At 34.1% G+C, this 26,434-nt stretch overlaps 3 protein-coding genes across 10 annotated transcripts in view; 2 read left to right on the top strand and 1 right to left on the bottom strand.

Moving 5' to 3' along the window:
• LOC150100692 (AN1-type zinc finger protein 2A) overlaps positions 1-7,590 on the bottom strand; it is a 316,183-nt gene extending 308,593 nt beyond the window's left edge. For 4 of the 6 annotated variants that reach the window (XM_090401819.1, XM_090401820.1, XM_090401823.1 and 1 more), the window contains exon 1: positions 7,309-7,589. The gene's annotated coding sequence lies outside the window, so the exon portion shown is untranslated. Of the gene's footprint in view, positions 1-7,308 lie in introns of all 6 variants that reach the window. The other 2 variants (XM_090401817.1, XM_090401818.1) reach the window with 1 other exon arrangement.
• Positions 1-8,903, top strand: part of LOC150100691 (kelch-like protein 10) — a 36,864-nt gene extending 27,961 nt beyond the window's left edge. Inside the window, exon 7 of one of the 3 annotated variants that reach the window (XM_090401809.1) lies at positions 8,779-8,903. In XM_090401809.1, coding sequence (XP_090257935.1) covers positions 8,779-8,845 — 67 coding nt within the window. In that variant the 3' untranslated portion in view covers positions 8,846-8,903. Of the gene's footprint in view, positions 1-4,827; positions 5,026-6,434; positions 6,502-8,778 lie in introns of those variants that run through there. The other 2 variants (XM_090401811.1, XM_090401810.1) reach the window with 2 other exon arrangements.
• LOC150100690 (TBC1 domain family member 1-like) overlaps positions 1-26,434 on the top strand; it is a 342,041-nt gene that overhangs the window by 7,303 nt on the left and 308,304 nt on the right. The window lies entirely within an intron of this gene.

Below are 26,434 nucleotides of genomic sequence, written 5' to 3'. Positions count from 1 at the left end.
ATTTTTGTTTTCCATATTTAAGTTTTTATTCATACACTTTCTCCAGTATGTTCTTTAATTTTAATGCTTTTGCATTGCTGATACTTTTTTTGCGATTTTGTTATTCATTTATTCATCGGACAGACATTCCAAAATGTCAAGGAATTTAGATTCATAATAGTGACACTTAGGTTGAACATCCCTGTTAGTATGCAGTGGACGTGTTTCGGCTGCAGAAAAAAAAAATTTGTCCATCACTTCAATGCTATCAAAAATATTCGTCAATTTCAGCCTTTCAGCAAAGAACTCTAGCAAACACGTTTATCTATCTATCTAGATTCTAGAACAATGTATTTGGTGTTAGTTAAAGTAGTAGTGACATCCAGTCAAAAACGATTGCATGGCACATAACAACAACAGAAGTAGTGGTGAAGAAAGATTCCTAAACTTTTATATTTTATACACTGCTTTTTTTTTTTTTTTTGTGAAAGCAAAGCATGTTTGGTAAATGTGAAACCACTAAGTAAAAATTTGAATCTATTATGCCGTGATTTTTTTCTCTGAAAATGCTATTAATGAATGGTTGCCAAAAATTAAGATAACGAAAACTTTTATGAGAGCAAACATCTAAATGCAGGGGTGTATCCAGAATTGAATTTTGGACATGTTGATGCAATACTGTATCCTGATTTTTTTTCCCCTGGGAGATGCTGGATAGAAGAATTTTTTGTAATATTTGTATTTTACTATTCGAATTTTTCTGGTTTGCGAAAATGACATTTTTTAAAGATGAAGAGGACTTTAGAGCCAGCTTGAATATTTCAGCTAAGCATTCTTTGTTGCAAGAGAACTAGGATTTAAAAAAAAAAAAAAGAAGAAGAAATTTCTTTGTAAATTTTTAAGTTTTAGACACATTCGATTTTTGCATTCATTCTTTTTTCTTTTTTTTTTTTTTTCAAAATTCTTAATTCAGTTCGCGTCTCATGTATAAAAGTCGGCTCGTTTCATTATTACAAAATTCATTTTAATATTATTGAAGGTTTTTTTTTAATATCAGTGTTATTTTCAGAGAAGCGAGTTAATTGCTCATGCCGATCTAGAAGCAATAGTTTGCAACTATACTGGCATAACACAGTCGATAAAATTCTTTGCAGTTATTAATTTGTCGTTACCTCTCGAAGGGTACACATGATGCTTGAACTTTTAACTGTCTCTTATATGAAGAAATGATACCATTTAACTACAAAGGTATTCCCAGGTGTTAAAAGGCAGTTCCTTCCATAACAAGCTTCCAAGTACCTGTTTTAACAATGTAAGTACGTTCTTCGAGTTAAAAGGTCAGCGAGCAGGTGAGTTATTCCAGCACTCTGGGCCAAAGCTATATTTAATCTTTGTTGACTAACGAATCGGGAATTATTGGTATACTTGTCAGTTGAGAAATGTGAACGCGAAGAATGATTGTGTAAGAAGAAGAAGATTGGTTTTGCCAATAAAAGTACGTCACTATTTGGGTGACGTACTTTTATTGTCGGGAAATGTACTTCCAACCCCGCACTGTTAGTTGATTATATGTCAACCCAGCTCCAAAACGACTGCTAAGAAGAAAGTAGGAGTCTGATTGTGCATTTTTGATCAACAGGACGTTATAGTCTTCCCTAAAAGTGGAGATAGATACTAGAATTTGGTGAAAGATTGCTCCTCCTCGGAGGACGGAAGAGGAAGAACCACCCCTACTCGTTCTAATGGTCAAATCCAACACCATCATAAACGTAGTAGCTGACTCACTGTAAGATGATGGTGATTGCTTATCTACGTTTGCTGCTTTTAAACCTTTCATATAAATAATACACAAGTATCGCCTGGTGGCTTTAATTCCTAGAGGCGTTACTGCAAATCAAGCAAAATTGCCTTCTTATGGTATTTTGCCAGTCAAAGAATTATTTACGACTACAAACTATTCAAAAACTAGTATATGCACAACCACTGTAGAACGGTTTTGCTTTCGGTGATATGATAACCATACTTGGATTATGATAAAAGCATATATAATAATCAAGATTATGATAAGCTAATATTCCCGATGTTCGTTTTATGAATATTTCTATTCATAATGAGGCATTGCCTTTTTCTAATTCTCTTTCTTGCCTATTCAGAAAGAAAAAAAAAAAAGAAGAAAAAAAAGTTACTTGAGTGATTTATAAGATAGAAGTATAAATCACACTAGTCATATAATTCTCTATCTCGGTTTCTTCTGGGTCAGTGAACAGATAATAAAAAGCGTTCGTGTCTGAGGATATCAGGTTAACTGTTGAGATATCGTTTCTGAGGTAAACCAAACGTAAAAATAAAGGAACCTGAAAAGAAAAAAAAAAAGCTGCATGCACGAAAATAATTAATCGTCAATTTTGCAGCCAATTTTTTTATTTTAATTTTATTCAAACTCCATAAATAATAATCATAAATTATTATTTATGATAATAATTTACGTGAACCATAAATAATAATCAATAGAAACAAAAGTTCTACATATTTTGCTTTTCCGATTTAATATCTTATATCTCTTTCACCCTTTTAGAAGTCCCATTTAATTTGGACGAACTGGTCATGTAGGTAATAAATAACTAGAAGTTGTTCTGAGTTGATCTTTTTTTCTCGTTTTAGTCATATTAACGTTTCTATATATGTTGTAGTTACTGAAAAAAATTTATATGGAATATACAGTCTCCTCGAGAACATAAGTTGACTGCTATCATTATATAGGATATGTGGTCAGGGCTGCACTCCAGCTTCGTCTACTGGAGTGAGGTGATTGCGTAATTTTATCTCTTTTTTTTCTTGTGATTTTGCAGTGTATGGTTACTTTCAGGGAGAACTTTCGAAATTGTATTGGAAAAGTTGAAGATGACTGCTCAATTCTATCAACGAGTTAAGACTCAAATTTCATTTATTTTATATGTTCTTGCAGTGTCACACATGCTGGCTGTTTATTTCTGATGTCAAATATTACTACTACACCAATTAAAATTAGAGCTTTTGTTTTTCAATTAAGTGAAAATTAAGTGAAATCCCGAGTACGCAGTTCTCAACTAAAAATTGGATAACGCTAATTACGGGATATAGACCGAACATTATTTCTACTTTTATCGCTAAAACTGGAAACCTACAGTGCATCAACTGTGAATGCAGGGGTATCGAAAGAGAGTGTTATTTATCGGATACTGGACGCCTGGAAAACGTTTTATCATCCATATTCACAATGCAGTTATATAAGCTTTTCTAAAAATTATTTTAAGCTATAATAAACATCAATTTTCATATTCTACATATTATCGACTTCTCTGTACAGTCAATGCTCAACTTACGAGGTATGCGATTTACAACCACTCGCATTTACGATGGCCATCATATTAATACGTTCATGCCGTTTTTATTGCTAATATAAAACTTATACTGTATTTTTTTTTTTTTTGGCATGCGTTATGGCGTCTGAGGGGAAAGAATGTTGCTTACGTCTCTGTGCAATATTGTATTCATTTTGGGGAAGGAGGTGTTTTTCAGTATAGGGTAGGGGTCGACAGCCGGGAGCCTGATCCGGCCTACCGCCTATTCTTGTATGGCTCGAGAGCTAAGAATGGTTTTTAAATAAATCAAATAAAAAAAATCAACTAACGCCTTTTATTCCCTGATAGGGAGTTGGCGAGGCCTTTATACCCTATCTAGCTTTTGGAGACTGAGTGGGCAGTTCAATCTCCACCGGTAGCCAATCAGAGATAGCTTGCCCTTGTCTATCACTAATTATAGCATCCACCGATGAAGAGGCTGGCAAACAAGTGCTGCCATCTCTTGGTACCTAATCCTAACAAGATATGTCACTGTCTGAAATAATGTGGATACTACGGTCGATTTTCTTAAGTTTATGGAACGAAAAACCCGAGTTTCCGGGTGGAAAAACCCGCTTGCCTGTGCCAGAGATCGACTAACTCGGGAACCGGTCGAAGAAGGCTTAGAAAAAGTTCCTCCAGTCAGCGACTAGACTAGAACCTAGGTCTAACTTCAAGCGGCCAAGTGCAGAGGACGCAAGCGCCACTTCCACTGAGCTACACAGGCCTTTTAAATAAATAAATAAAATAAAAATAAAGAATGGTTTTGAAATAAATTTCGTCACAGGATCATGAAATTACTGTTTCAGCATCCACGGAATAGCGTTAATCTGACGCAGCCACCATTCGTTTGCGTATGTTGACAGCGACCGTATGTTGCACCTGAGTCGCCGAACATCGCTACTAATGCCACTTAACTCGGTGCTAACTTGATAGTGTTTTGAGTGCCACGCGTTTCTTGTCGGTAAATATTGGTACATATTTGTGTATATTTATATTCGGTAGCTCGGAAAAGACATTTTCTAAGATGAAATGCGTATAATCTCTTGCCAGATCACCCTTGTGTGTTGAGCATTTGCAATCAATTTTTGATGATAGGGAACACTAATTTTGAATCCAGTTAAGCGTAATTATATCTCTTAAAAAAGAATTCCATACTTCTCAATAATTTCCAAATGTTTCTACACAATTATATACTGTATTTTGTTAATAAAAAATAACTGCGTAAAATCTGTTTTCTAAAAGTACATGATATCCTCGATTTACTTACTAATAACTTAAAAATACCTACTATCTGGCACTTCTCAGAAACGTTTGCTTGTCAACCCCTGATACAGACGGTTATTTGAATTCCAATACTAAACTACCAACACATGCAGCAGGCGTTTGATTTTTATTAGTTGGTTTAAATATAGTTTTAATATACCAATCAAATGTATAATTTCCCTTAATTATTGGTTTCTAATAGGTCCCGAAACTGATTCCCCCCTACATAATTTTGGTTTCAATGGAAGTATATGCCAGGATTTATGGAGCGATCCAATTCCCATGGTCAAATACAACACAACGTCGCTAAAGTGACATCATATTATTTTCGACTTCCGAAGTTGAGTTGTAAAGTCTAATGACAGCCGCACTGGCTATTGTATGATAGCAACTTTTCGTCTTTTATTTTTTTAGTGGCATTATTTCTTTGTGAAAATGGCCAGCAAGAAGTCATTCTTCTAGTGGTGTAGAAAAGAAAAAGAGAAGACCGATTTAAGAAAGAAAGTGAAAATAATATATTTTAGAAGGGGACCAATCGTCCGATGCTACTGGCACACTCTCCCTCGATGAGTCTTTGGACTCCCTGGAGGTGTCAAATAATAATAATAATAATAATAATAATAATAATAATAATAATAATAATAATATAATTTTCATTTGCATAGATGTGTTATATGGTGATTTTCGACTTACGATTGGATCATCGGAAAGGAACCTCGTGAAAAATATATTTATTTCACGGCCTTTTCCTCCCCGTTTCTGCGTGAGTTGTTTGCTATCAGACAAACTAGGAACCCTGTTCTTGCCACGTCAAGCTTCTAAAAATTAACATGGTAGGACACTAGCACAATGAATGAAAAGTTATTATTATTATTATTATAGGACTCACTGAGAAAGGCACCGCACAACACACCGTCTACACTATCCTGCACACTATGTCACCATTATTATCTACATGCTACGCCATCTGGCCGATTTGCTTCTATACGGGGTAAAAAACTATATTGCCTATTCCCCCCCCCCCTTGCCTTCTCTTAAACTCATTTGTGAGAGAAAAATCAAGTTTTCGTCCCTTTTTTTAATCAAACACAAAGTTAACTCCACGGATGCCCTCTTGTTCTCTCTCTCTCTAAATCTGTCCGCCAATCTACATTTTTGTTACTCCTCTTTTGCCTTCCGAACTCAGGAGACCAAATCTGCACACAGCAGTCCAAGTGGAATGTATATAATACTTAATGTAATGTTTAATATCATGGATTTTATAATATATTTTTCATAATCTGTGTGCTGCTAAATCATAGCTATCGATGGTCTGTTGCAAAAATGAGTTTTTTTTATTTTTAACTCCACACTATTTTCGATAATTTTTTTTCATTAACAGCAGCAAATCTCCTTGCAAGGATTGTTTCGGTGGGGCCCTTTTTTTCCGATTATCACATTCAATCAGTGATCGAGAAGATACTGCAGTAGGTCGATCTGCCCTTTTTGCTTCGACTGACATTTACCGAGCGAACTAATGTTAATAAGCATTGATTTCATCACAACTCACTTCTTTCATTGATTTTCACCTTGAGATTGAAAGTTCTTTCTTTTAGCTAGTCTTTTCTCTTCTGTTCAAGGCAATTTGAAGCCTAAAAACTGATAAAATAACGCTTCCAATTTTTAGCATTACAGCCAAAAAAGTATCACACGCAGTCAACAAAAAATAAAAATAAAATAAAATAACAAATAAAAAGTAAAGAAATAATAATAATTTGTTAATTTTCCATATAGAAACTTCATTCTTTTTTTTTTTTTTTTTTTCAAAAGGCCTTAACTACGACAGAGAGAGAGTATAAACTTTTACTGACAAAAGACGGACTAATGATATTTTCATTTCGTGGGAACCATGTCATAAAAGACGATATTTGCACCCAAATTGGTAAAAAAGCCACCTAACATAGTAAAATCCTGATTTATATTTTATTAGGGGAGAATTTTTTTTTATCCTGAATAGAAATAAAATTGGGATTATTTTTCATAACACAGAAAAAGGAGGGAGAAGAGGAAGGCACTTCTTTCTGGACCATCAAGTCAAAATGGACACAAAAGCATAGCAAGCAACTTAATTATTTAAAGATCATATAATACGTAAAAATTAATGCAATTAAAATAAATAAGTTAATGTATGCAGACGACCAAATATTAATTGCTGGAAGTGACATCACTGTTGTTCTTACCTCGGTATTACAAACAAGTCATAAATTTGACAACTGGCAAAGTTATCTGAGTATTTTATTATTATTATTATTATAAAAACATCACCTGGAGTCGAGGCTCATTGAGTAAGACGCAATCTAACAGAGATAATATCTATCATACGCCATCTTAAATTAAATATTTTAAAATACCTAATGTAAATAATTTATCATAAATCACATAACATTTATAAATAAGTCAGTTTTAAAAAATTAGTAAAGCCCTGAATTCATCAAATAAAACTTGATTTTGACGATTAGCAGAAATCTTGCACTACCTATAGGGCCTAATCTAAATAATTGCGTTTAAATAATTTTCGAGCAAACGAAATCCGTTAAAACTGGACATAAGCAAACATAAGTGATACTTTGATTTTATTTCACTGAAACTCTTCAGGTATTTATTAATATTTGAAACCTCAGACCACAACAAAATCCAAGCTTACCTGGTCACGATGAACTTTCAGAATAAGCTGACTAGATCTTTTCTAATGCTACCGAAAGTTGATGGCAATTCCAACTAATGAACAAGGCGATATTCCAACGATTCCTCACGTAACACTTATTTAATCGATTGTATTTAAGCAGCTAATGATAAAGGCAATAAATTGCGCTTCGTGCTTTATTAAAGCTATTTCTATAGCTTTTCATTACTTCGAACAAAACATGTTTCACAATATTATGACTTCATTTCTTGATCTAAACAACGCATTTAATCATTCTCGAAGAAAGCAAGAAACATAGAACGCACACAAATTACACATAACTGACGTCAGCTTTTGACTAACATAGTAAACAATTTTCAGCCCTGGTTATTAACTCCCTCTATAATATCAACGTAAGTATTTACCTTCCTGAAATAAATAAAATAATCTTCATGCTCTTTAACATAAACGAAAATAAAAATACAGTAAATATAAATAGTCAATTAAATTTTTTAATTAATAAAATAAGTAAAAAAAAATATTAAAAGAAAAGAAAATATACAATAAATAACATTTGATTTTCAGTAAAATTAAAAAAAAAAAAAACAGATCGTGTATGTCAGTATTGGCATATTTCACTTCCTAACTACATCTTCATTCATAAAAATATCTGGAAAACGTATTTTCTTTCAGCGAAAATTTTCCAGTAGAAATTTATTGCTAGGCTGCAATTAGTTTTGGTCGAGAACCCTTCTTCATGCCCATCTGAAGCTTTTGACCCAACTATTTCTGGCTTCGCAAGCCTAATTTAGCTGGATGAAATGGTCACTTCAATGCCCATCATCTGTTTTTGCCTGAGGGAAAATTCGAGTTTCAAGGCAGGCAAAGAAATGAGAAGAAAGCTGTCTAGACACTAGTCAACTTATTTTCCAAGAATAAAACCAAATGCAGTAAGTTCTCTCGTCACAGACAAGGTTTCAGCCTCTTAACCAGACAAATGACGTGTGATGAAACCATTCGCAGCCACACACACACACACACACACACACACACCCAAATTCATTCAGACTGACGTCAATGTTCTAACACGGTAAACAATGTCAGAAGCATGATCATTTAACGCCTTCTAGAACACTGATATTTCTTATTATTATTATTTTTCCTTGTGGCAATGTAATCTTCTAATTTCCTTAGTTCTTTCTATACAAAATACAAAATTTCATATCGCTATGATAGAAGCACCATTGAGGTGTTACTTAAGAATTTTGTAACACCTCAATGTTGATCTTGAGTTATAACGTCAAGATCAACATTTTTTACCTTGATTTTGTTTTATTAAAAAACAGCATCTACACACACGCACAAATTTTCACATTTAGAAATAAAACGATACTTTAATTTTTTATGTTTTAATACCCATTCTGCATGACAATGATATCTGTAAAATACTTTAAACATCAAATATGAAAATCAGGTATTTATGAATGTCAGAGGCACCCGAGAATTTCCAGAATCTGAAAGGCTCTTAGTAGGAGAAATATGGAAACAATCCAAATAAATGTATGTTAAAATAAAAAATAAAATAAAAATAAAATAAAATAAATTTCGTAATAGCATTCATGTACAGCAAAGTCATTCATCACAGCAATTGAATCTAGTGACATTTTTGGTTTATGCACTCTAGTTATATTATTACTGTCATTAGTAACAAACTTTTTCCACTAAAACTGGTCCAGTTAAACAAATATTGAGATCACAAGAAAGATTTTTTTGTGAAGATCTCAAATACTGATTTTTAATATTATCTATCAGGCTAGAAAACAAAGTTATAAAATGTGAAATGACAGATGAACAGCAAAAGCAACCCACATTTATGTAACAGTAACATATCCGAGTAAAGATTTGTGGTACTTATAAGAATTAATATTTGGCTTAGGTTACTTACTTATTTCTGAACTAATAGCAAACCAAGTTTGAGTCACAGGTATCATTTAGGGAAATAATAATAATAAAGGGGAAAAATGTGACGGGAAGATGGTCTTTAGCAAACACTTTTAAAAGCTGTTTTAGTTGCTCAAAAAAAGTTTAATTTACTTTTACATTAGAAAATAAAGCACATGATTTTCCTACAGAAAAATATTTTTTTTTAATTTTACCGTTCCTTAAAATTGAAGTTTATCAAATGTTGACTTTGATTCATATCTATGATCAAATAAAACATTTTCTTTAAACTGAGAAACTTTGCAGCGCAAGTGACTTCAAAAATGACTGAAGCGAAGTCAGTTATATCTGACTTTGAAAAGAATACTAGCGTGTTTTATGGTTCTTTATTTGAGAAGGGTGAAACCTTTACTATAATAAATGTTGTCTTAGTAATTAAACAAACTTATATGCTTGAAACTTTTACAATTCATTTTAGTTATTCATCAGTTATTTATATTATTTTTATCAATTATCATATTTCATGAATTTTGCAATGCATTGGCTTATGAAATTCTTTAAATGCATGGCAAGTTCTATGTAGGCAAATGATTATTTAATAATCTCTTAATTTTATGATGAATATCTTTACTCAGCTCTATTAGCCTATATTAGTTGTCGTCAGTTATAAAGTTCTTAAATGCACTTTTTGAAAATTATGGAGACAACTACCGTGTTTGAATAAAAACTTTAGTTTAATATAACTAAAATCTACATTCGATGTTTCGACCTTTATGTCAAGGTCGAAACGTCGACCTTGGATCTGGAGCATACAACTATACACAGAAAACCAGCTACACTACAATCAAACTGGTTTGTTAAAGATACTGACCAACCGCTACAACAATTGTTGGCCTGACCTCTGGTAGAAAAAAAAAATTATACATCAACGCTAGAGTCCTATTGTTAGTATTATCTGTTGGTTGTAGAAATACATTGGGCGTAACAAGTAGCTATCTATATACATATATTAACATCATGATTATACTTGTACATTCCAACCAGTTGGTAAGGAATGGCTTCTAATACTAGTTGAAGATTGGTTAGAGTCCTGACTTATGTTGGATGTGTGCCATCCAGATCCTTGGAATTTTCATGCCATCTTTGTTGTTGATATTTGGGTGGTTTCTCAGGATTTCGCAGGCTTCCTCGAATTGATACTCGAATTGGCTTAGCAAGCTCAATATTGCGGGAGCTTGGCCGTTCGGTAGTACTGAAGCGGGAGTTAAGCCAGAAGGCAAAGCTGGCTGTCTTCAATACAGTTTATGTCCCCATCCTCACCTATGGTCATGAGAGTTGGGTAATGACCGAAAGAATGCGGACACGAATCCAAGCGGCTGAAATGAGGTTCCTTCGAGAAGTTGCGGGGCTGACACGACTTGACAGAGTCAGAAGCGCTGCAATTCGGGAAGCCCTCAATACTCAACCGCTGCTTCTCCGTGTTGAGAGATCACAGTTACGTTGGCACGGGCACCTGGTCAGAATGCCACAAGAGAGGCTCCCTCAACAGGCCCTCTTTGTCCAGCCAGAGGGTGGGAGGCCATGTGGAAGGCCAAGGTCTCGCTGGATAGATTATATCCAAAACCTTGGGTTGACACGTTTGGGAATCCCACCAGAACACCTGAGCTTGGTGGCAGAGGATCGTGACCATTGGAAGTTCCTCTTGCAACTGTTGCCCCCACAACCCAATTAGGAAAGGTGGGCCTTGAAGATGTATGTATGTATGTATGTACGTATGTATTAAATATTTCAAACACTTGCTGGCGTCCCTGGTTGCGCAATCAGAAGATTGACTGTATCCTTTGAACAATGAATATACGAAGATCCGTATTCGAATCCCCCCCCCCCATTAAACGCAAGGGGTACATTTATTACGGCTCAAAACCGAATGCGAACTAACTAGTCACATAAGGAGGTTATCCCTCTAGAAACTCCAATATCCTTCATAGAACAGAAATACGGATGTGGAGGACTAAATTGACAACCATAGTAGACTATAGTAATAGGATAAACTATCCCATCATAGTATAAATTATATTAACGAAAAGCCAAATTAATTGACCATACTAAGTCAATGGATCGAATAACTTAATCGATAGAATGGATTACATGAATATTACAATCTTAAGGGCAGGCGATCTCTGCTGTTTTCCTAGAATTCCAAGTAGTGAGTGCGTACAGTTCTCAAGCACCTTCCCGCTGTACTATTATCCGAGAAGCCAATTAGAGATAATCATTGACTTAGTCAACCATAAAAAAATAACAAAAAAGTAATAATAATAGCTGCCAGAGAGGAGAAAACTGAAGTAATAAAAACAGATCTTGAAAGACGGGAAGTCAGATGTTTCTGTCCTTCAGCGCTATTTCGTTTTCGATAAATAATTAAAACTAATTAAAAACTATCTTGTAAAAAAAAAAAAAAAAAGCATATATACAGTATATATATATCACAATGATCACCTATTTTGCGGTTGAATAATGTACATTTTGCAAATTTTCTTGTAATGTTTGTTAATTTTAATTTTTTTTTTTTTTATTTATTTAGTGTTAATACCAATGTTTCCCTTTCATACAGTAATCTGAGTACGGCTAAAAACTTCATATATTTTCAAACGTTTCATTTTGTACTGAATCAGGATTTAAGGTTCTATTTATTAAACTAACGACTTGTAAAATTTCATTTTTAATTTAATATTATTTCTTCCTTCATAGGATGTTTCGCATTCAACGTAAGCATTTTAGATCTAAAACTGAAAATTATTATATATGATATCAAAATTTATTTCACATTTACACAGTGCCAGATTTACGTATAAGCTTAAAAAGCTACAGCTTAGGACCTCGCAATCTGCCGGGGCCTCAAATAAAAAAACAAAAAGACCAGCTGATGTAATTTAAAACAGTAGGGGGTCTCTGGGTTTTGTATAGCTTAGGGCCTCAGCAAGTCTAAATCCGGCCCTGCATTTACACCTAAATTTAGATATCACACTTAATTCAATTCAAATCTAAATTTAATTTTTTTTTGTAATTAATATACGTGTTTATATAATAAACGCCTATAGATGTCACTAACATCGAGATAACACTATCTGCGATTTTGAACTTAGAGGTGTACGTACCAGAGACGGCAAATTTTCTCTGGCTGGATTAAAGTTGTCATATAAAAATAAAGCGAACAAAAATAACTCCAACCCCATGTGTTGTGAAATCTCTTTCTCGATGGGGAGTGTCTACATTCAACACATTATCTGAGACTTGATGATTCAACATTAAATATTCAGCGAAACGAGTTTAGCCAACTGTAAGACTTCGAATAATGCACAAGAGAGGTAATCCAACAAAACTTCGGTTTATGGCTCGCCTGTGCTGATTTTTAGTACTGATTTAGTGAGTTTCGTAATGTTGTTTTTGGATTGGTTTTCCTTCAGTTGTTTCTATTTTTTCATCAAATGCAAAATCAGCCTCGACAATTTTGCAGCGTTACGTTATTTGTTTACTTTACTTCATAGTAAGAAGTTTGGGTGATTCGGAGTTACACTATCGACACTTTAGATGAACTAAGGTCTCTTGTAAGAAGGTCTAAATAATAATAATGTTTCTAAGACACGAGAAGTAAAAGTCTTTGTATGATAGGGAGTAGTAAAATCTTAATAAGAAAGGAAAGTACTACATTCTGTCGCCATTATTCTGTCGTTAACCATTCAGTAAACATGTTCTTACAATAAACATCTGGTAAAGCTATGCTGCCACCGTTTCAAATGTTTGCAGTCACCTGCGTACGATTAGGTAAGATGATTATGCTGTGTGGAAAATGAACAATTATTATGGGAACGCATGGAAACTCAAAGTTTCGTTATCTGACGGTTAATAAATGTGCAATAATGAGTCGACAGAATTATACTGTATGTGTGTGTGTGGGGGGGGGGAGCTATTTTGAGAATGTTTGTCATCTGCGATATAAAACTTCTGTCTTAAAAATCGAAGAGAACTCATAGTGAGAAATAGAGAAGATAACGTACCATATCCCAATGGAATTAAGTGAGAACTTTGAATGATTTGAGTTACTGATATTGGACATTAAGGAAAGCAGAATTATCTCATTTTACCTTTCCTTGACCTATTAGGCTCAGTAGCGCCTCTCAAAGATGTCTATGTAAGGTAGGTGTACTTGTTCTGTGTACGCTTCTCTCTGGACTTTCTGGATGACTGTGCTACAATAATAGTGCTGGTTTGTTTGATAAGTTTGATCATTCTTAAGCAGTTTCTGTAAAAATACAGGATGGGCTAGTTCTCAATCCAATGTTAAATCGAAAACTGGCCGAATATTTGTTTTTTTAGTGGATTTTAGTTCATACAGTGGTGTCACTGGGAAATTTAAATACTTTGAAACAGCACCTGAACCTCAAAGTGGTATATATATGTGGTGTGTGTGTGTGTGTGTGTGTGTGTGTGTGTGTGTGTGTGTACACATACATACATACATACACACATATACACTATTTAACGGAGGAGCTTATCGTTTGTTTCTTACCTTATGAGTTATGACTCCATTCAGTTTAAAATGAATCTTCGCTTTTTTCCTTAGTAATTTGAAATCGCCTACCCAATCGGGATTTATTAACATTTAAAGCTGTAATCTGTAATGAAAATGCTCTGTGTGTTGACCTTTTTTCAGTATTTTCTGTCACAAAATTTGAATTTTAAATCGAAAGCAGCCAAAACATGACACTTAAGGTGCAATCTTTCAAATGCAGGAGTGGTTTAAAAATATAAAATGCTTGCAAAGTTAAGATGCACATTCAGATATCATTACTAAATTTTATTCGCTTAATTTTTTGTTTTTTTCTTCTCTTGTACTAATGAATACTTTAATTTGAAGTGTATCAAAATATTTCTAGAGTGACTGCTAAAATGACAGTGCAGTTAGGACACATTTCACCCGCTAGGTGGCGGAAGACCAAATTCTGTTGATTCATTCGTGATTCCAAGTTGTAGCTCGTGCTATACCCACTAGTGTAACTGGGAATCTTCAGTGAGTTGACCATACGTACCGTTTTGAACGGGACAGTACTGCTTTTTTTTTTTTTTTCATATTTCCCGGCCGTCCCGTCGTTTTAATAAAAATGTCAATTTTTCTCGTTTTTAATAAAAACTATAAATATACTTTAATATTGGCCAATCATAAATTATTATTCATAACCTATGATGGTTTGTGAATCAGTGGACCCTCATAAAATCTATAATTGTGAGGCAGTTGGATACACGGAATAAAGAAAACATTCCTGTATAAGATAGCTGGGTACAGATTTTTTTCTGAAATGAGCGAAAAACGCCTAGACTTTCAAGACTTTTGTAATATTGTAGAGTTTATTCTTTGTCAACAGGAAGTACGGCACCTGTTGAGAGAATATTTTCTGTTATGAACAGTATGTGGTCAAAGGAGAAATCTAAGGATTTCTAAGGTCAAAGGAATAAGTGTTGAGACAATGAGGGCTATGTTAGTTGTAAGATAAAATTGTGTGATGGAATGTAGGAGTTTTATGATAAGGTATTGAAAGACCGAAATTTGCTGCGTAAGATCACTTCATCGGAGAAATATTCATGGTACGATCGTGGTGAAATACAGTCCCCCTCTATGTCTACCTAATTTTTTTTTTGGATTCTGTCACCGAAGAATAATGATAAGCTCAATATGTTTATGTAATAAAACTTTTTTTTTTTGCTGTCTTACTTTTTCATGCATACAGAATATTACATAACTCCGTTCCGTTTTGGCCATCCTAATGTCCCGTTTTTGTCTCAAGGAAATATGGTCAACCTATCAATGAGTCTCCATTTGAAGATAATCATCTTGTTAGTCGGACTCCTGATGTGGCCTAAAATAGTACCATGCTTTGATTTCCAGAACAAAGTTCTGGAAATCAAAGTCAACTACGAACTGTTACATGTGCTATTTCCAACATTTCATGGTCAGAATCATAAAAATAGCATTTCCTAAAAAATAGCACATTCACAAGTAAGTTCAAAATAGCATCCGCATTGTAAGAAAAGTAAGTGAAAACGAAATAAAATTACGAAACAGTGACTGTTCACAACATACGGACTTTGAAGTGTACATACGTCTGTGGTTACATAGATGCGAAGTGTCCATTGAAGTCAATATAATCTTTCAATATTCTAGAAATAATATGGATACGAAACTATATTTTTATATATTTTATCCGTGTGGCCGTTTGGGTGGTTAAAGATTTTCCATTCCATGAAAAAGAAGAAAAAAAGCAATCTCATTAGTTCTCGAGACTTCCATCTCATGACAGCACACATTTCGAGCCGGATGACAGGATATAAATATTCAGATAATGATATACGATAAAATAGTAAAGAACAAATTGCATAATAAATGTCTGAATTATTTCCGTCAGTTTATTACTTTCAAATTTTCAGGGAACAGTGTTTTCTTTATTTCTTAGAAAGATTATTATTATTATCGGCGACCTCCAGCGAGTCAAGGACTCATCGCGGGAGGCCATACATCACCCGCACTAGCTGTCATACCTTGTCTTAAACCCACACTGGATGCACTCTACTTGAATAAAATTGCATCTAAAATGTCCAACAGCTACTTGAATGGGGGGAAGGTGGCCAAGATATTCGTATATCTTAGTTTATTCCCATTCCCTAGTTGTATTTACCCACGTATTAACCCCCAATTATTTCACTATTTAACTCGATGAAAATAATTATTAGATTTTAATAAAATTTAAGACAATTGTTACTGTTCTATACGTAATATTACATTTTTTTTTTAAATCTACGATGTAATCAACCTTACAGCAAATTGGTAAAACTTTCATTCTAAAGTGTCCTTCAGGACTCATTCCAGACATTTAACCTTTAGAATAAAGGCCGCTTTACTTTTAGTGCTTTACTATATTAAATGCTTTCTCCTAGGAGAGAGTCTACCATCTCGTTCAAAGATTCCCAGCGCTCTTGTAGAAATATAGCGCGCGTGAATGCATGCAAGGTGAACCCTAGCGTAACCAGTTGCAACTGTATGTAATGACGGCTGTTGTCATGGCAACAACGATTTGATTTTTAGGTCGATTATTTTACTTCCAAAATTTAAAACGGGGGAAAAAGAGAAAGAAAGATTGAAGCAAGAAATTGGATTTATGAGCTGAGGAGAAGACAGATAAAATGAATGAATAGCGAGAGAATAATTTATTACTATAAAAACAGAAATGAATATCAAATGTCAGTGATACTGTGTGAGAGAGAGAGAGAGAGAGAGAGAGAGAGATCAGCTATAATTAAAAAAAAAAAAAAAGAAATTGCTCATATTTCTTCTTTATTTCCACAACTATGAAAAATACAAAGCGATAGTATGGTAATCAATAATCGAAAATAAAGTGGATAGAGCACGCTTAACTCTACTAAATGACAAATTCGTGTGACACGAGTCGTTTTCTCGAGTAGTAAGATAGATAGGCTAAAGATGCACCTGCGCATTCCATTTGCTCTGTTTCCAAGCAGGCAAAGATCACGTGAACAAGTTTTTATTCGGCGTACGTCACTCGCTAGAGCCACGTGATTTTCATGTGCTAGGCACGTGTTCATATCTAAAGGATGCTGTAGCCACCCTTCGAGTCTATGTTTAGAGTATCAGCGGTGTGCGGCAAGGGTACAACACCTGGCATTCTTCTCTGACGCTTTAAGACGTACACTGACTAGCGGAATCCATTTGAACTGCGTGGAACATCATCTGGAAGAGAAAAAATTTTATTCTGATTATTAATGAGAAAATGAAAGTGGTTAACACTAGATTAATTGTAACTGATACTTTACATGTTAAGATCTATACCTAACTCTACAAATATTACGAATTCACTTTAAGATTACGCCAATAATTATCAAAAGAAGATCATTTTTATGTGAATACCATTCGTGAAAGACTGTTGACTGTAAACATGAGACATTTGCAAGCATTTTATTGTAGTACAGTATTATCAGTACTGTACTACAATACATTACTATCAGTAGTGTAGTTTGGTTAAGGGCCAGAAGCCCCTAGCTCTAAGAGAACCGAACTTTTCAAGCTTCTTCAGGCTTCCAATAAGCATGGTGTGTGGCGGTCATACATGAAGCAATGAAATTCATCAATGAGTTGCCTCAGTGTTGCACCACCAGGTATTTGCTTACGCTTGGACTCGCTGAACTTTATATAGTTTCTATATTTTTGGCATGAAACTCTTTGAGTTTCTTATTCGGCTATGAAACAATATGGGATGTAATATCCCTTAATTTAAATATTTTTAGTTGTTTCTTTTTTTAATGATAATCCTATCTGTCGTATAGTATTTGATTTCATCTTTAATTAATTTTTGCATACCAGTAGAGACTGATTTAAGCACAGGTGGTTGTCTGCGAAAGTATAAATGACTTATTGCAGTTAAAGGAGATATAAGGAATGTTCTTCCAGTCAATTAATGATAGATTTTCTTTACGTTATAATAATTCAAAACGCTGAATGTATGGTACTACTATTTTGCATTGGTTGGCACGATACCATCTGAGTACATTACGAAGGTATTCAATTCACAGGCGTTACTTTAACACCCCGCATAAATCCAATACCCCATTTGCAGTTCTTAGTATTATATAAAGCTTCCTTTAGATGTGTTTAAAATTTTTATCTTCTTACTTCTCGAATTTTTAACTACCGTATATTCCGGCGTAGAAGTCGACCTGGAGTATAAGTCGATATTGGAATTTTTTTTAGTTTATTTGAGTTTTAATAGTATACTCGTCGTATAAGTCGACTCGAAAAATTTCTTTAAAAATAAAAATTATGACAGTTTTTAAACTTTTTATACAGGCGTCAACCACTAGGAATCATAACTGCCTTTTTTAGTCCATCCATTCTTTGTTTTAGCAAAATATATAAAATACCTAGTTGATAAAAGAAATTTTATTTCGTATTGACCAGTTGACCAATAGTGAACTAAAGTGCAATGGCTCCTTTTAAAAGAATGAAATATGACGCAAGTTTTAAGTGCAGAGTGATTAAATTTGCAAAAGAAAATACTAAGCTGTGTTGCTGCACGTCTGTTCGGAATAAACGAAAAACTAGTTCGCGATTGGAGAAAAAATGAAACTTTAATAATGAAAATGCCAAAAAATAAGTGCGCATTACGCAAAGGAAGTGGCCTATTCTGGAAAATAATGTTGCAGATTGGGTTCGAGAAAATCGCCAAATGGACTCGTTATAACGAGAAATAATATTCGTTTATTTGCTTTGAAGTGGGGCAAAGCAAATAAAAAGGACAGCGAAAACTTCAAAGCTACAGTGAGTTGGTGTAGCTGGAAAGGAAACATTTAGTGCTTCGACTAAAAACGGAAAATCACAGAAGCTGCCAAAGGATTTAGATGATAAGTTATTAAGTTTTCAAAGATTTATAATTGCTAAAAAAAGCAAAAAATAATATTTATTGTCTCAGATCGGAAATATGGATGAAACTCTAGTTATGTTTGACATGATCGGGAATAGAACAGTAGAATTGAAAGGAAGTAAAAACTATTTCTTTAAAAACAACTGGACATGAAAAAAGCCGTTTCACAGTTGTACTTGCTCGTATGACTGATGGCACTAAATGAAAACCTATGATAATTTTTAAAAGAAAGACAATGCCAAAGATCAAAATTCCAAGAAACGTTTTTGTCTATGTTCGTGAGAATGGTTGGATGGACGAAGCAGGAGTTAAGCTGTGGATAAAAAATATTTGGAATACACGACGAGGTGCATTAAAAAATCCAAACAGTCTTTTAGTGTGAGGCATGTTCAAATCCCATTTAACGGAGAGCACAACAAAATCTTTATTAAGAGAGAATGATACCAATATGGAAGTAATTCTAAGTGGGTTAATTTCACTAGCAACCGTTGGATGGATGTTTGCATAAACAAGCCATTTAAAGACAGTTTACGAAAACAGTGGAATGCGTGGATGCAAGAAGGAGAGAAACGTTGCACAAAAGGAGGACAAATGCGACATGCGTCTTTGGTGACTATGTGTGAATGGGTAGCGAAAGCATGGGATGAAATAAAACCAGATACAGTTATAAAATCTTGTACCAAATGTGCTATATCTAACAAATCAGAAGATGATTTTGTTTACAATGATGACTAAATTGATGCTAAATCTGATGGAGAAAACGAATACAATTTATATGACGATATACCGGAAGAAACTACAGAACCAGAGTACAATGAACTTTTCATACATTCAGACAGTGAAAATTAAAATTTAATTATGTAGTTACCTACCTATTTTCTTTTGTAAATAAATAATTATATACATGTAAATAATTTTGATATAAGTTGAAATATTTTTACTTATTTACCCTTTTTGTATATTGCTAATAAATTTAACAGAGTATGAGACGTACTAGTTTTTTTCTTGGAAAGCAATCAATATTTGACCCGGCGTATAAGTCGACCTAAAAAATGTAGTACTTTTTTTCAATGCTGAAAAGTCGACTTATACGCCAGAATATACGGTAAATTTATTTTATCAAATTAGATAAATCAATGATGGTAAATTTTAGATGACGTTAGAAATCTATTTTAGTGTATTTCTTTAAGAGAGAGAGAGAGAGAATCCCAAACTAAATTAAAGAAGAATATAAATAACTCATAGAATGTAACAAGTATGTACAATAGACAGTATGTAGCAAACGGATATAACAATTAGCAACAAAGAACGTAACTTAATGGTTGCACCTTCTTCGGAAACTCGTATAGCAGAGTATATAAGTTATTTTCGCTATACACTTTGATATTATGGTCTAGCTACTCACTGATAGTAATTGAAGACCTACAAGACCTTCGATCGATAGTCAGTATTTGATATTTTAAGATATCCTTCATTTCTACCTTATACTAACTTATTTCAACATAATAAAAATTAAAGAACAATAAAGTCAGCGTGCAATAACTAGACTGGCTATGATGGACTTCGAGTGTCACTTCTCGGTTTCACAGTGAAGCTTTACAGTGATTTCATCTTTCACAAAGTTCTAAACACGCATGTTATAATATAGTGATAGAACCACATCTGTAAAATTCCATTTTATTTGTCTGTTGTGATGGAACCATATTTCTTTAATTTGAAAAAAATCATTTATTTTTAAAGGTTTGAAGACTATATCCTTTAAGTAAACAAACGGGTAATTCACCAGTTCTGTTTAAACAAAGGCTGAAACAAGTGTCATGATTGGTTCACTGTTATGTTCCCCGTGTGAGACATGAAACTGTTCAACTTCATATAGACTAAAGAAAATAAACTTGACCAAACACGAGTGGTAGAAGGAACTGGGATGAAGTCTATTTTCAGACAGAACTATTTTTAACAACACTAGTAGAACGAACTGTAGCCACTGTATCACGTTATTTCATGAATGGTTGTTACTTCAAGTGAATGAAATAGGCAAATTTTGTGAAGGTTTCGAGGTAGAAAAGCCTCAACCAGTCTCTTTCATATGACTGGAATCAACTAAAGTACCTCGCATTTAAAATAACCCCCCCCCAAAAAAAAGTTGATCAGTTAATAGCAAACTTGAGAAAACGAAAACAAAGTTCGAAGAACAAAACAAACGTCCACAACATGCATTTGTATATGCTTTTATAAATTGTTTATATATGAGTACATTTCCTATCTTCTTTCGCCATCATTTTAATTCAATTAAACTTTTAATATCTAACGTAATATATGATTTGCAATGGCGACATTTATATTGGCAGAATGAAGGATGGGACAGATATGCTATTCCTGGGTAGATGCACACTGGAATCGATTAGTAATTAGGCATCAGAAAGCAATAATAAGTTTCTTGCATTACACTAAATATTTGTTTTATTTATTATTTGCATATTGTGATATTATTTTCGTTTTTTAAAAAATGCTTCCTCATTCAAACAATAAAAACGGAAAATTAATTTTTCATAAATATTGAATATATATAAACAGTGACATCTAGCGAGATGTATGCATATATGATGCAGCTATACGTTAAAACGTCACTGGGTTGAACAACCTCACATTTAGAATTATCATTAAAATAGTGTTATTTTATGGTTGCTCCTAAGCAACTAAGTCTATGAAGCGAGCATATCTTGTTTGTTACTTGCGTGCGCTCTTAGTAGTTAGTAGTAGTAGTTAAAAAAAAAACGAAAGGAAAAAAAAGAAATGCAGCTATATATTAGGACAGAAGAACATTTATTTGAACATGCTATTCAAACATAAGGTTCAGTGATGATGTAGAGAGTTCTTAGTTCTTCATGGACAAAAATGAAACTGAACAGATGCAACCAGTTTTCATGTCTTTTAAATCCTATATCTCGATATTAAACGGATTTTAGAGAACCTCAATTTTTCCAAATAGAGGAAGAGAAAAGTCCACATGAGTGAGTGAAGGCCATACGCATTACAAATATATAGTATGATATATTATCGTATCGTATCGTATAGTGCAGTATTATCGGATGTAGGATAAGGGTTAAAGAATCCAGAAATCCTGATGAAGTAGGGCGAAAACACCGAACTTTCCAAGTCACTTCAGATCGCCATTAAGTACAGTAATGGTTTTGTACCGAGCAATGAAATTCATATACGACCTAAAACTGCATGTATGATGTATTATCAGTCCAGTTTGTCTCTCTTTTTTTAGGTGGGGGGAGGAGGATCTATGTGAAGATCTATACATTCAGCAGAGTAATGTACTCTGCCACGCAGTGTGACCAGTTAAAAGCCCGATGTTAGCTCAACTGAGCATTTGTGGAGAGACTAGAGAAACGTTGAGATCACTGTTTATCAGTAGCTACGAATACATTGCATGATATCAGAGAGGCCGAAGGATTTCTCTCGAAACATACGAAGAAAAAAAAAAAGCGGAACTATCCAGACCAATTTTCATTAGTTTGAATTGTATTTCATTAATTTTATAAGTTTAACATCTGTATTAAAATGAAGCGTGTGTGTGTGTGGAAGGAAACCATGGGTGTGGAGGAAAGAAATCCCAATAGACCCATGCAAAAGGTTCTAAATATTCGATATATATGTTTTGTTGTCATGGGAACTCATTGCAACCAGTGAATCATACTCTCATAATACCGTACTGTACTTGTGTTTACTGGGACAATGAACTTGCAATTTTTCCATATAACACACGGGATACATTGATTCTATAATACTAACTGACTGAAGCTAGAATTAAGCAGGTTTTCTTGTTATTATAAGTAAATATGCAGCTCGTCCATTAGACAACCTAAAAGTAATGTTTCGGAAGATTTTTTTTCAAACTTAACAAGTGTTGGTATTCTCTTTAGATTATAAAAATAATCACGGGCGTTAATAAAAGGTTAGAAACGCCTCCGTAGTGCAATTGGAAGAACGACGGTACATTGCGCCCTTCGATTGGAATAGGCCTAAGTTCGATTCTCGTCGCGACGGGAGGAATCTTTATGTGGACTTTTTCAATCGAAGGTGAGTTAGCCGATCTCATACGGAGGTAGCAGGGTTTTTTCTCCCGGAAACTCGGGTTTTTCATCCGCATACAGACAAATCGGCCCTTCAGAGCACACGCAATTTACAGACAAAAAATATTAGTTGTGGTGGTGGGAGGTAGATGGCGTTGATGGAGATGATTGGTAATGGAGGTTCGGTGTAGTGGTAAAGACGGTTGTATAGTAGGTGTTCTCCCGCGATGAGTCTTCGGACTCCTTGGAGGTGTCAGGAATAATAATAATATCAGAAAGTGACCTGTTGCAAGATTATCTATGCATCACCACTGATTATTACCTTAGAAAAGTTAAAAGCATAGTTGCTGTGACCATTATAAACGACTTCGTTCGTTTTTGTGTTACTGTAAGTCCTTATTTAGGAGAATCGTTCTGATTTTCCAGAAACGTTTTCCTAAATAAGGACCTTATCCTGCGGGATGATTTTTTTTTTTCTTGAGGAATTGCTGGAGATCTACAAGAGAAAATGCGACACAACTTAAACAATAGAAATAGAGCGAAATCGGCTTCATTTGCTTTCATCATGACTAAAACTGAAAAAATAAAAATAAAAATCGGTATTCCTTTGTTAATGTTTCTCAAGTAGGAAATAAGAAAACAAAGACAAAATAATAATAATAATAATAATAATCCCACATACAAAAGCCATATTGAAAATATTTCACCGACCTAAATTTTTATGAAATCGGTAGTCATGACGAGAAAGCGAATCATACCTACTCTCAGACCAGAGGTTTGCTGTTCGAAGTTATGTTAAGTGATACGCCCATGAGAAGAGTAAGTTGAGGTATTCTTCGTGAGAAAAAAATGATATCAGAGTAAATAATGACTATCACATCACCATATTATTATGGCTCCTTCCGACCTGAAAATATCCACATCAGTAGTACAAACACTAGATTCAAGAACTACCAAATACTTTTGACCTGAAGCCTTCGAAAGCTAATCTGACCTTTCAAATCAGTGAAATCACGTCAACTGATGGTTCTCCTGGAGATATCACATTTTACATGAGTTCAAAAAGCACACCTCTGGTCGAAGAGTGCATGTCATGGACGCCACTCTCGTTACGAAACTTATGTAAGGGAAATTATTTTTAATACTGCTTTTTTGAGAGTAATATTTTTTGGATTCTTACTTTCTCGGGGATTTTTTTAAATTCTTACTTAACAATAATCAACTAAGAAATACATTCTGTTAGTTTGTTTTCAATTTTAGTCATAAGCCTTCCAAATTATTATTATTTTTAAGTCACGTTTAAAAAAAAGAAAATAAACAATCCAATCAATACTTAATGAAAATTTAAAAAAAAAAATAGTACATATTTGTACTCGTATTCATATTGTTACTGGGATAGGCTTGAATCCAGATTCTTAAATTCATACTTTGACCTTATAACAACAAAATCACCTTCACACAATCTACCACGGAGTTGAAGAGCATTTCAAATTTAGAACAAATAAGTTGTTCTGAAGTTAAAAGTCTAACTTATTTAGCGAATCAATCATAGCAAAAACTGTTATAGGCAATGATTAATGTTGAATTATCTCAATCAGATAATTAAACATTTTTCCATCACAGTTTCTAATAAGAAATGATAATTAACACGCAGAACATTCGTTGTTAACGTGCTGTACAATTTTATGATTTTTCAGACAATTACAGAATATTGTTAGTTCATTCGAAGATATTCGAATAGAACAGCAAGTATTAATGTTATGGAACGTTAGTATTTCATAATAAGTAAAAGAGATAGGAATTGCACCAGAAAGCACTTTAGGTAGAAAGTACTGGCTTTTATAAGGGCTTTTCAATCGAGGATATTCCACACCTTCCCCTGAAGGCAAGATAACGTCTTTGTTGGAGTGCAAAAGGAGATCATTCAGTGTACTTGACTGCTGGTTCTGTGTTACGTAACAGCTTTTTAGATAGGGCACACCAATTGAGCAGCGACACCATTCTCGTCCTATTGGAAACTATCTTGCACGATGTCAGTCGTATAACATGGTTATCTTCCTGAAGTTGCCATTGCGTTTGGAAAGACGTGGTTCTAATCTCGTTTACGATGCAAAGAACATTTATAAGGACATAGCTGCTGAATATGATTTTAACCTATTTTATAATGGTGGCAGGGTTTTCTCTTCCAGAAACTGTTTTTATTCACGCAAAATAGACAAACTGGATGTAGAGCTTACGCAATTAAAAGACAGTATACTCTCCTTGATATCTTTATTTAGTAGTCGTGATGAAGCGGCATTTCTCTTTTGGCTAAAAAGAACTTAGGAATCAGGTTAAAATTATTTGAATGAGATCTGTTCCATCTACAAGCTCTCAAAGCATCGATTTATGAAGCATTTGTGGATACAATGAAAATTAAAGATCTGTTTTCCCTCTATAAAATCATACTAAAACGTATTCTAAACATGAAATCACATTCATACACTTAGATGTGGCGGATGGCTTTATGACATCTTCATCCATCGTGGATAAAATTGGACTTCACAAAAAGTTGGCTCAGATTTGAAGTTGTCATGAAGTTGCTATTTGCTATTTAATGTAGACAATGGCTGCATATATTCAGCATGAGGTATCTCACAGTGGAGCTACAGGATTCAATGTTTTGCTGTTTAAAATTGTATTAGAAAATTTGCAGAATATTGATAATGAAAATGCATTAGCAGCACTGACGTATTATGCTTGTCTGCAGAATTCTAAGAGTGAGTAAACATGACATTGTGGGGAGTTGATCACATATAGCGCCTCCGTAGCGCAATTGGAAGAACGACGGTACGTTGCACCCTTCAATTGGAAAAGGCCTAAGCTCGAGTCTCGTCATGACGAGAGAAATCTTCATATGGACTTTTTCAATCGAAGGTGAGTTAGCCGATCACATAGGGAGATAGCAGGGTTTTTTTCTCCCGGAAACTCGAGTTTTCCATCCCGCGTACCGACAAATCGGCCCTTCAGAACACACGCAATTTACAGACAAAAAATACTATCTGTGGTGTTGGGCAGTAGATAGCGCGGATGTAGATGATTGGTAGTAGAGGTTCGGTGTTGTGGTGAAGACAGAGTTGTACAATAGATGTCCTCCCGCGATGAGTCTTCGGACTCCTTGCTGGTGTCACGAATAATAATAATAATAATAATAATATGCCTAATATTTGTAGGGAACTAAAGCAGAATTTAAGCATATACTTATGTCAGTCACATACCATTTTTTTATTTGCCTAATTATACTGCTAAATTAATTACATGATTTTATGAGATGAGATATATATATATATATATATATACAGAATTAAATATGTATAGGCAACAGATTATTAAGTCAGTCAATCTTTGGAATGCGTAAGTAGGAATTTTTTTCTCTCCCTAGAAAGCGACTTTGGTTTTTCACTCCACAAATCCAGAAATTAACTACATAGCACACAATTAATACTAGTGAAGGATAGGAATGTGTACAAGAAAGTGATTTCCATACTCTTAACCTTTCATTTAATCACAGGGAGTAGAAACGTAATCAATTCCGAGCGATGAGAAGAATGGTAACCGTTTGCCAACCGATTTCCAAAAGATTATGGTTAAAAGAGT

This window comes from Typopeltis vanoorti, chromosome 12 (genome assembly GCF_054136105.1).
Source record: "Typopeltis vanoorti isolate ZY-2024b chromosome 12, IOZ_Tvanoo_1.0, whole genome shotgun sequence".
In the NCBI taxonomy this organism is placed as follows: domain Eukaryota; kingdom Metazoa; phylum Arthropoda; class Arachnida; order Uropygi; family Thelyphonidae; genus Typopeltis; species Typopeltis vanoorti.
The sequence above is the reverse complement of the archived record's forward strand: the minus strand, read 5'-3'. Positions and strand labels throughout refer to the sequence as shown.